Source organism: Mustela nigripes, unplaced genomic scaffold (assembly GCF_022355385.1).
Source record: "Mustela nigripes isolate SB6536 unplaced genomic scaffold, MUSNIG.SB6536 HiC_scaffold_759, whole genome shotgun sequence".
In the NCBI taxonomy this organism is placed as follows: Eukaryota; Metazoa; Chordata; class Mammalia; order Carnivora; family Mustelidae; genus Mustela; species Mustela nigripes.
The window spans coordinates 1-12,061 of record NW_026740166.1 but is presented as its reverse complement, the minus strand read 5'-3'; the positions used below and the strand labels follow the sequence as shown (position 1 = coordinate 12,061).

The following is a 12,061-nucleotide window of genomic DNA, read 5'->3' as shown; positions in this document are numbered from 1 at the left end:
ATGTGATGATGTCAGTGACTTAACTCTGGGTAAGTGGTTAAAAGGGGTACTATGTTAAAATAATGTTAAAAAGATTAATAAAGATTAATATGTCAAGCAATATTAAAAAATGTTTATATATGATATAATTCTAATATCCCATTTATAAAAAAAATTTTTTCTTTAAAATGTAGAAATTGAACGGGTTGGGATTATGGACATTGGGGAGGGTATGTGCTTTGGTGAGTGCTGTGAAGTGTGTAAACCTGGCGATTCACAGACCTGTACCCCTGGGGATAAAAATACATGTTTATAAAAAAATAAAAAATTGAAAAAAATAATAATTTGAGACTTTCCAAACTATGCAATTTGCTGCCTTGGAAGTCAGGAGTCTTGGGAGGATCAGGATGGGTAGGAGAAGACATTACCAAATTTGCACTGACCCCCTGCCTGATTTCTCCTATGCCAGGAAATTGGGTTTCTCCACTGTAAACCTATGGGTCCTGGAGGCATAGAATCAGTTACAGAACTTCAGACTCTAGAGAAAAATGGTGATACAATAAAGTTTATAGCCACTGAACTTTCAAAATATCTGCTTTGTTTTTTAGAGTAACTGAACTTTCTTTAAGATGTCCTGCCAGCAAAACCAGCAGAGGTGCAAGTTCCCTGTCAAGTGCCTCCCCAGGTGTTCACACAAGTGGCCACCTCAAGCCCCACAGGCCCCACAGACCCCACAGGCTTCCCAGGGCCCACAGGCCTCTGCTCCTTGCCCAGGTCCCTGCCCAGCTGCCTGCCCCCAACCTGCTCCCTCCTGCTGTGTCCCCAGTTGCTGTATCACTGGTTTTGGAAGCTGCTGCTCTCTGGGGTATCATGGGTTTCCAGGAGTCTGTCTAGGCCAGCCCCAGCCTTCCAGCTGGGAGAGGGAGTCCTCTGGGTGTTCCAGTTATTGCCATGGATTTGGGGGCTGCAGCTGACCTGCAGGTATTGAGGAGCCAAAGATCCATGGCCAAGGACAAGTCTGGAGTTGACAACTTTTCTCACTCTCACCTTGTTCTCCCTTCTCCTCCTGAACTAAGTTGCCTAGATATGTACTTAAAGGACTACTCTTTTTGTTGAGAACCTCAGATTTCGTGGCCTTGGCTTTGGGCCTACATCAAGGAGACCTGAATGCTACAGAAAACTCTGCTTTCCAAAATCTTGTCAACATGAAAAAATAAAGCCTGTCTCTCCTGCACTCTGAGTTCTTTGGTGGTTGTTGATGCCCCCATCCTCAGCTCAGGGGAGCTCCCATTAACCTGGATTCTTCAAGCAGACTCCACAATGAGCTAGCCTGATGGGAAGTTCCCACTAAGAGATGTCTCAGACCTGAGCCATTGGAGAGGAAAGATCCAGAGGGGAGTCATGGGGTGCTCCCAAAACATCAGCCACCCTGTTCCACTACTGCTGCCGCTACCACCTGTGAGGTTTCTTCTTACCAATTAAGGACACTGTGCTCCACAGCCCCAGAATTTAGCCTCCAGACCCCTCTGACTTAAGGGAATCCCATGCTTAAGGAAAATGACACAGGGGCACTCATAATTTTTAGATCTTCGTTCAAAAACTACAATAAATACTCTCCTTGAGCATATCCACATGACTGAGTCCTTCACTACTTCTCTTCACACAGGAACCAGAATCTACCCACAAATCTCTTGGTCAACTTTTGCTATCTACCATTTGTGGTTTCTTTTCTTCTTGTACCCCATGCGGCAAATGATATGGGCTAGGGGGCTGCTGCTTCTAGCCATCCTCTTGCAGCAAAATAAATTATTAGAAGTCATGGCTGGCCAGGGGCATCCATGTCACTTTGGGTTGTCACTAAAACCCAGCTTTGGATTTTAGCATGAAGGTGGACCTGATCACCTTCTTTGACATCCCAATCAACCTTCAGTCCAGGGAAGAAAATTTCATGATCAGTAGTGTTCAACCTCTGACAAAGGCAACAGCAGGCATCCAGAGAGGTATTACAGAGATTCTTGACCTGTCTTTGAGAGGGAAACTCTACATGTATGTGTGTGTATGGAATTACTTATTTATTTTAAACATTGTAATAACATTCAGCACACTTACTTAGAAGTGTTAAATAACCAGTGATAAATGGTAATATCTTGAAAGTCATCAGGCTCTCCTGGCAATCTGGGTCATCAGCATAACTAGCAGATGTTGGAGTAGAGTAAAAATGTTGTGAAAAAATAGTGTGATTTAAGGTCTTAGTGATATTCATTGATTTAAGGGGGAATTTTTTTTTCCAACATTCTAGCTTTATTTTTTGGAATAACATCCATATCTCAAACTAATTCCTTACCTCTGAAGAAAGGGTGAGTGATTTGATAGGTGAGATGGTGAGAGATTTACCATTGTGTGTGCACTTTTCTGCTGTGCTCACTCTTGGTGGCTGAGGAAGTGTCTCTGTGGACCAAGTTCTGTACCAATCCAGGCCCCAAGGCTTAGACTTTGAAATCAATATTATTTATACCTTCCATTTTGACCACAACACAAGTTACATTCTTCACAGCTTTACCAACCCTCTGTCTTAACACCAATGTCTCTCTCAATTGATTTAGGGTTTGGAGAAGAAAGAAATGTGATTAATTAACCCTCTAAAAAATTAAAGAGTGTAGACCTGTGTTGGATCTACCCCCATCTTTTTTTTTTTAAGATTTTATTTATTTATTTGACAGACAGAGATCACAAGTAGTCAGAGAGGCAGGCAGAGAGAGAGGGAGAAGCAGGCTCCCCGCTTGAGCAGAGAGCTCGATGTGGGGATCAATCCCAAAGGCAGAGACTTTAACCCACTGAGCCACCCAGGTGCCCTACCCCCATCTTTTATATACTGTATTTAGTTACACACAATTTTACTCACACAAAATTGTACCACAACTCATTGCCTTAAGTGTGATACCAAGTAAGTCTGGGTGCATCAGTGTCTCATGGTAAATTATTTTAATAGCTAGTAAACAAGTCATATGTCATATATAATAATATAATGCTAACGCTAATCTTAACCCTATGTAAGCTTTCTTATCTGACTTTATATTTATAAATTCTTATTTTACATAAAGATTAAATAATATTACAAATGAATTACTGATTAACAGAAAAATTTAAAAGAATAGTTACTGCTATACCCAACAGAATGTCCAGACTTCAGAGAGGACAAGTTGTACAGTACTGGTACTAGGCGATTTTCAACTAGCAATAACCATAGTAAAATTATAGTATGTAAAATTAATGTCATGGGCCTAAAATTTGACCTTAATTTACCCTAAAGTAGTACATTATAATTATGTTTCTTATCATCAGGATGCACCTTTCACAGTGAGTAGGAATAAGTTAAATGTCTGACATGTTTTATGCACTGAAATTTCACAAGATAGTTTATGTCAGCTTCTTCCTGACAATTATAATTTTGCTATAAAGTATAACATATATTTACTTGAAATAGTTAAAGTGATTTTTTAAAGTACAGACAAATTTAAATCTGACAATGAAAATACATTTATATTATGTCAAAAGTGGGTTTCCACAATTTACATAAGAGAAAAACATACACCACTACAGAACAACTTGTTAAAAAATCACATGAAATTGACACTGTAAGAAGGCTATTTTATAACTGACTGATTCAGAAACACAGTTGGATCACTTACTCATAAAGAAGTTAGGAAAGATTCCAGTATGATATAAGCCATATACTTTATAAATTATCCTAAAAGGTAATATCATGAGATATTTACAACAAAACTCAACAGGAGTATAGCTGTTGAGAACCTTTCCATTTTGCTTATTTTGCTTCAGTACATTTAGGCAAGTAGATATAAAGATGATTGACAAATATTCAATAGAAGAAAACATCTTTACATATTAAGATCAGATTTTTGATACATTGTTAAATATATAGGGAAAATGTAATGTTCACACTGATATTGCAAAAGCAAAGGCAAGAAAAATTGTATGTGTTTTGTATAGATACTATTGCTAATATATGTTGAAGAAATAGTGTGTTGCATGAAAAGTAAATAGATTTAATAAAATGTTGACATACTGTAAAACAAGCTCTGACAATCATTCATAAAAATTATTTTTACACATACATCCTTTTCCAAACTAAAACACTAATCTAAAGTGTTATAATAACTTTTTAAAAAATTTTTTAAAATTTTTTTCTCTATTTCTTTTTTTTTTATTTTTATTTTTTTTTTAATTTTTTATTTTTTATAAACATATATTTTTATCCCCAGGGGTACAGGTTTGTGTGTGTGTAAAAGAAAAACAAGAGCCACAAATACAATTTTAGTTTGGCAGAATGAAAGTTTTAAAAAAGACAACTGTTTTCTGGAAATAGGAATTAAGTAATTAAAAGTAGCTAAGAGGCAGGAAAGGAAAGACAAAGGAGAGAATATTGGGCCTACCAGGTGACATAAATTGTACCCCTGGTCATAAAATGATTGATACAAATGCATATAATTCATTCAAAAGAGAAATACTTTGTGGTTTTTGAATATAAAGAAACAATATATATTCAAAGACAAATTTGTGCTTAATGTGCCAAAGCCAACTAATATATACATAAACACTTACCAAAAAACTACCTTAAATTTTCTGGGCAGCAGATTTAATGGAGCATTGCCTAAGCTGTAGTTTATTTCATAATATCTCAGTGGCAAGAATGAGACTGCCTCACCAGCTCCTAGGGAAATAGGCATGCTCTCTTTGAGCATGCTCTCTTAGGCATATCAAATACATTAGTTTATTTATTATGCATTTTGGATACATCATCAATTACTATCTTTGGTATTTACTCATGTATTCATCAATCTGTTTATTCAAATAAATGTTAGTTAAGTGTTAAAAAAAATATTTTTAACTTGCCAAATTTCCAATAGTATTTCTATGAAATGAGTAGAAATGGCATTTATTTTTTTATACCACAGATCATTGCCAATACAGAGGCAATACCTTGGCATAAATATTTCAAATGCAATAAGAAATGATCATTTTGTTTGTTTATAAATATTATGTTTGGCAAAGTTCTTATGAATATATTATAGTTGTATCAATTGCCAAATCTTCCAGATTAGCTCAAGAAACTGAAAAAGCTCAACACTTAGAGTATTGCAATGTCACTACATTTAAAACAGAAAAGCAGGTACAAACAATGAAATTAAAGTTTTTTTTTTCCAAATTTCAATTCTAGTTTAGTTAACAGACAGTGTTAAATTAGTTTCAAGTATAGAATATAGTGATTCAAAGCTTCCATATATTACAGAGTTCATCAATAGAAGTATACTCTTAATGAAATGAAAGATTTTGACTCAACATAGATAAAAGTAAATTCAACTTTTTAAAAATTGAATATTAGTAATGCATTAAATGAATATTTATTAACCACTTTATTAACCACTTACATTAGTCTTGTGGTTGAGGATATTGGTGTAAACAGAAAAAAAATAGTCTCTGCTATCATGGAGCCCAGAATCTGGAGACAGAAGCAGACAATAGCTGTACACTGGTTAATTATATAATATATTAGATGTCACCAAGTGGTACAGAGGAGAAATAAAGGAAAGTTTGGGGCATGAGGAATGCTAGGGGAGGCCTGCCAGTTTATACAGGATGGTCAGGGAATGCCTTTGTAATGAAGTCTTCTTTTCCAGGAAGTGAAGAAGTGAGTCACATGAATGTCTCAAGTAATAACATTTTAAGCAGCAGAAGCCATGAATTGACATTGGATGCTAGATGCTAGATGGGGGGTGGGTGGGTGCCTGGATAGAAGTAGGATTAAAGAAATAACTTACATTCAGTTTATGATGAGCTCACTGGATTTTGGCTTTTATAATAAGTAGAATGGGCATGCATTAGAAGGTTTGGAGTGGAGGTGTACCATTACCTGATTTTTCCTTTAAAAACAATTTTGTCTGTTCTGTTAAGAATAAACTATAGAGACTAAGCGCAGATCAGGGTGCTCATGTAGGAGGCCTTACTAATCAAAGCAAGAGCTAATAGTGGCATGGACAGAGTATTTGTGCTAGAACTAATGAAAGTTTTCAGATTCTGGATATAAAACCAAACCAATAGGATCCATTGCTAAATAGATATGGGCATATATGAAAAAGAAGAGTTAGAGATTGTTTCATCCGTTCAGTGGGAAGAATAGAGTTATTTTGTTTTGTTTTGTTTTGTTTTGTTTAGGATGGAGTTACTTTTTAAGAGGTGAGGAAGACTTTAGGAGAAATGGATTCTGTGGGTTTATTTGTTTTGAGGGGAGAGGCACACTTAGATACATTAGTCTGGAAAGAGTAATTTGGGGATCATCATCTTATAGTTGAGACAGGGTGGTAACACCTGGAGAGTGAAGAGGAGATCTTTAAGGACTGAGCCCTGGGAAGCTCCAATACTTAGAAATCAGGGACAGGACAAGTCACCTTCAAGGGAAATTGAGGTAGAGTGGTCAGTGAGAAGGGTGGGAATCAGGAGAGAGTAGAGTTCACAGAGTCAGGCAGAGGAAGCACTTCAGAAAGAGTTAGTGCCCACTCCAGCCAGCCCCACCCATCATAGCTGGTGCCAGCCCCATCCATCATAGCTGGCAGCAGGGAGACCAGCAGGACTTGGACAAGGGCATTTGGGGGAAGTGGTAGGGATGCAAGCTGGATGGCTAGGTTGAAAGAAGAATTGGAAACAAGAATTCTGAGGAGTTTTATGGTACACAAAACAGGACACCGAGTGTTGACTTGAAGTGGAAGTGAGATCAAGGAAAAGACAGAGAAAGACAGAGATAGATATTTTATATACATATGTATTTATGCGATATTTTTACATGCTGATGGAAATGATCCAGTATAGGAGAGGAGATGGTTGCCTGTAGGATACTCTTAGGTAGATGAGAAGGGTGGGATCCAGGGCATCTGTGGAGGGACAGGCCCCAGACTAGAGTAGTGGGCAGTTGTTCCATGGTAGCAGGAGGGAAAACAAAAGTACCATGCAGGTACAAATGCAGGTAGATTAGCAGAAAATAGCATGTGGGTGTTCTCTTCTGAGTGCTTTTATTTTCTCAATGAAACAGAAAGAATGTTCATCTGCTGAAAAGGAGGACAGGAAAGGAGAGCCAGGAGTTTGAGGAGAGCTGGGATGTGGGCTGAGTTGTCCAGGGCAGTTATGAGTGGACAGACTTGAGACCTGCAGTGAGGTTGTCAGGTACCCTCATGATCAATTTCATGAAACTGAAGTGGAATTAGTTCATTTTGGCTATGTGTTTTCATGCAATCACTCTGTGGTTTGTGGTAACTGAGAGTCAGTTGGAGCCAGTATTGTGGTTTTGCTAGTAGAATTTAATGATGGAGAGAAGAGCAAGAGAGATGTGGGTTAAGCCAGTGGATGCTGATGTCAATGACTCATGGTCAAGGACAGAAATGAAGATGGGAAGCAATGATCCTCAGTCAATGTGGTAGAGTACCAATGCATTGTTGCTCCTGGCAGGGTCAAAACCTCTCATAGTTGAGATCCTAGAGGATCTGGGACTGCTGGAAACACAGCAGGTGAGGTTGAGAAGATGGGTTTCTTGAATGTCATATATATATATTATGGAGAGGTTGCTGTTGTTAATAAGGATGAGGCCTACATTGATAGGACATGGGAATGGATGTAAGAAGGGTGAAGGACAAACCAGTTAGAGGTGTAGAGGTCAAGGGATTATGAAGCAAATCATTAAGGGGATCATATTTGTGAATATTAAAATCACTGAGGATCACAACAGACATGGTGGGGGATAGGGTAACTGTGGGCCAAGTGCTAAGTGACAAGAGGGAATCTGCAATAGGAGACAACAAGGTGTGGTGTCAGGGACATCTGACCCACTCCCAGGTCCAGTGAGAGTTATGTGTGTGGATGGGAAGAAGACAGAATTCCCATGTAGGACTGTGGAGTTTATAGAGTCCCATTAGGGAGTGTGTAACCTGTGAAGAAGGGAGGAATAGTCCCACTGAGACACATGGACAGGGAGAATGTGATGGGGTCAGTTCCAAGAGTCCTCCAGGCAGAATGGAGTAGGTCATCAGTGCTGGGGAGTAACTGGCTGGGTGAGCAAAACCTGGCTGCCCCCGCTGCTACCATTCCTACTGGTTGCCACTGGGAATTTCCTTCAAAGACTAAGAACTAAGGACCAAGGGTTCTTAACATGTTAAGAATAGCATTGCAGAGTATTCTATCATACTGTAGTGCACCACTTCATACCCTTTCATACAGTAGATTCTCTGCTGAACAATTTTTATGTACATCATCTGACATACTACACTTAGTATTCTTTTGACTTACACTTTGCAGTAAAGACCTATTCAGTCATTGATATTGCTACTGACAGTCTTCAAAACCTCTGTGACTCTTTTTTTCAAATGTTGGGATTAATCTAATAGAAAAATAGGCTGAGGGCGCCTAGGTAGTTCAGTCAGTTAAGCCTTGGACTCTTCGTTTCGGCTCAGATCATGGTCTCAGAGTTGCGAGATGGAGCTCTGAGATGGGCTCTGAGCTGAGTGGTGTCTGCTTAAGAGTCGCTCTCTTGCTCATCCTCTGTCCCTCCTCACTGCCCTCCCCACCAAGTCATGCACTCTCTCTAAAATAAATAAAATCTTGAAAAAAAAAAGAAAAAGAAAAATAGACTAAAGTTGAAAATGGAGCTGTTGAAAACAAAGCAAAGAAACAAACAAACCCCAACAACTGTTGGTGTTAGCTGTTGGGTGGGCTTCCCTGGCACCCCCTGGCGCTGAGCAATACAGAGGCTGCAGGACTCTGAGTAGATGTCTTGGTTACCATTTGTAAAGCAGTAATTATGATCTTACCAATCCTGTCCCACCAGAAAAAAAACCCAGAAATGGAGTGGATGCTAAAACCAATGAAGAGGCTGTAACTGTCTTCTGCAAGCCATTGATTTTTTGCATGTTTGTCAAAATAGTCCAATTTCTTTTAATTGATTAACTGATGCAAATTTGAATGTAAAAATAAATTAAATGAATAAATAAACTCTTATCTTTTTATATAATGGCTCCAATATTTGATTTTATTTGAAAATTGTTGTGGTTGTTAAAATATTTGAAATATTTGAAAGCTTCCAAAGAAAATTAGAGATTCTGTGCTATGTCAAAAGGTAGTCTATTTTTTAAATTTGAAAGTAATAATTTTCTTTGCAAGTATTGTAAATTGTACAAATATCATTATAATATTAATGACATTTATATTATTTTTGTTCTTAGTATGCAATCTACATTTAAGAAAATAACATGCCTAATCAGAGAAAGCCAAGAAGTCACTGACAGATTATCTGACCTGGGAGGACATAACCTTTAACCTGGACACTAAGGCACATGTAGAATTTCTGGTTAATCTCTGCCTTGATGTATATTGTCTAAAGGATGGGAAGACTCATTAATGTTATTTATCATATTTTACAGTATCAATATATATTTAAGATACTATTCAAGGTTATTAAATTTGGGGCATTTTACTACACAAGTATTTCCCCTTTGATGTGTTACTAAGAAAATAAATTTGTGGGACCTTTTTTTTTTTTTTTTTCTCTAATGCAAGAGAGCATTATGTGTTTTTCTTGAACAAAATTAAATGCATTCTTTCATTATTAAGTTAAAATATTACTCAGATAATTTGGGGAAGTGTGGCTCTAGAGCAACATTCATCAAAACTCTATCAGTAAACAACACGAGTGTTGATTTATTAATAAATTCCATACATGTATAACCATACTAATTTTAAGTACAATGTAAAGCAGAACAAAAAATAAAAATTTACAAGATGGGATAATATTAGAAATATTTCCTCTTTGAATTATTTGGGACACCCTTCAGTGCTGTGTAGTCTTTTTTAGAATTGCTGTTAAGTGGAAACATCAGCAATGACCAGAGCTGAACCCTCAGCAGGCCTCCCAGCAGGGCCAACAGGTGGTGTGGTGCCTGAAGGATCAGATATTGGTATGCACTGGGCCACAAGAGGGCAGTGCTGGAAAAGCCACCGTCTCTGGGGGAAGATCCATTTACAAGCCAGCAGTGTGATATTGACCATGCCTCTGAGCCTCATCTTAGACATTTGAAAATGGAAACAATACCATCACCAATGACAACACATACTATGTTGGTTTAGTTTAAAGATTAAGTGAGATAATGTATCTGGAAATTTTTCTAAGTTGTACTGTATAAAATGTTATTTTCAAAAAATTAGAGAACATTGACGACTGATATCTTTTGCGTTTTGTTTGATGTATGTATGTTGACATTTCTTTTTGTCTTTTGTTCTATCTGGTATTTTCATGGCTTGTTTTCCTTATCTGACCTTTTTCTTTTCTTTCAGTGTTTCCGTCCCCTTAAGTGGCCATATCTAGCAATGCTTGCTAGCCTTCTGCCAGCATTCTGCTAAAAGCTTAAAATATTCTATAAAACCCTATAAAAGAGCACAGTCTGCATTTTACAGTGTAGAAATCTGAGCTTAAACAATTTGTTCCAGGTCATGGAGCTGGTAAATTACAGAAGTAAGCTTTAAGTCCAGACTATTTGACTGTTAGCAGTGGGTGCAATCAGGAGAAAGAAGTGAACCAGTAGATTAGACAATGGAGGTTCAATATAAGAATTATTAGCAATAGTAAGAGAAGAGGCACCTACGAGGAAAAGACTAAGGGAGAATACCCACAGAAGGACAAATCTAGAGGACATGATGTGATCAGAAAGGAATGGTTCAGTCATCAACCAGCAGAGTTCTTTGGTTTAACCAAATCAGAGCTGGTCTAAAGTTTCTGGGCACACAAGTCAACCTCCCAGGCACAGGGGAAGATGGGGATGTCTCCTGATGTCTCATCAAGAACCCAAGGTGGCCTGTGTATAAGATGGGAGCATGGGCCACCGTGGGACAGAAGGCCTTCAGAGAAACCAGCAATAGAGGGGCTTGGTGAAGGAGTACCAGCTGTGTGGACAACACCTTTCCCACCCTCACACAGGTACCACAGGTACTGTGGGTGTTCGGTCATCATGGGAACTTTTTTGCCAGAATTGAGAGGACTGTGAAAAGATTGCCCTCATGTGAAGGCTGTTTAAGTGGCAGAGGGATCCCAATCTGGGCCTATGGCTGGGACAGGCATCATCAGATGTCCTCACACTGACCTGTACCTTCCTGGGTCTCCCCAGGGGGGAAACTGCAGGGAACTTCTCCCTTCTGCATTGTTTCTCCAGCGGCTTCTATGGGAAGTTTTGCCATCAGCTTATTTCTAAGGAGATGTGTTCAAGGGAACTACATTGTTTATCACAGAGCTTTTATTAAAGGGTGCCCTTGGAGCTGAGAGGTAATAAATTGATAAATGGCATACTGGTGTGCATGCTTTCTCTCTCTCTCTCACAGACACAGACACCCACACTCACACTTATACTCACTTGCACATTCACACACTCATACATATAGACTTTGCCACAGCAATATATGGCCAAAAATCACTTAGGCATTCTTATTCTTATTCTTTTTTTTTCTTTTTAGTGTAACAGTATTCATTGTTTTTGCACCACACCCAGTGCTCCATGCAATCTATGCCCTCTCCAATACCCACCACCTGGTTCCCCCAATCTCCCACCTCCCCCCACCCTTCAAAACCCTCAGATTGTTTTTCAGAGTCCATAGTCTCTCATGGTTCACCTCCCTTTCCAGATTCCCTCAAATCCCTTCTCCTCTCCATCTCCCCTTGTCCTCCATGTTATTTTTTATGCTCCATAAATAAGTGAAACCATATGATAATTGACTCTCTCTGCTTGACTTATTTCACTCAGCATAATCTCTTCCAGTCCCATCCATGCTGCTACAAAAGTTGGGTATCCATCCTTTCTGATGGAGGCATAATACTCCATAGTGTATATGGACCACATCTTCCTTATCCATTCGTCCATTGAAGGGCATCTTGGCTCTTTCCACAGTTTGGCGACCGTGGCCATTGCTGATATAAACATTGGGGTACAGATGGCCCTTCTTTTCACAACATCTGTATCTTTGGGGTAAATACCCAGTA

General features: G+C 38.6%; 1 protein-coding gene across 1 annotated transcript; it reads left to right on the top strand.

Moving 5' to 3' along the window:
• Positions 1-608: 608 nt before the first annotated feature.
• On the top strand, positions 609-953 carry LOC132008715 (late cornified envelope protein 7A-like). Its single transcript, XM_059387296.1, has one exon. The coding sequence runs from the start codon at positions 609-611 to the stop codon at positions 951-953; it is 345 nt and encodes a 114-aa protein (XP_059243279.1).
• Positions 954-12,061: the final 11,108 nt, after the last annotated feature.

Coding starts and splice junctions, on each gene's coding strand:
- LOC132008715 (XM_059387296.1), top strand. CDS start 609: ATGTCCTGCCAGCAAAACCAGCAGAGGTGCAAGTTCCCTGTCAAGTGC.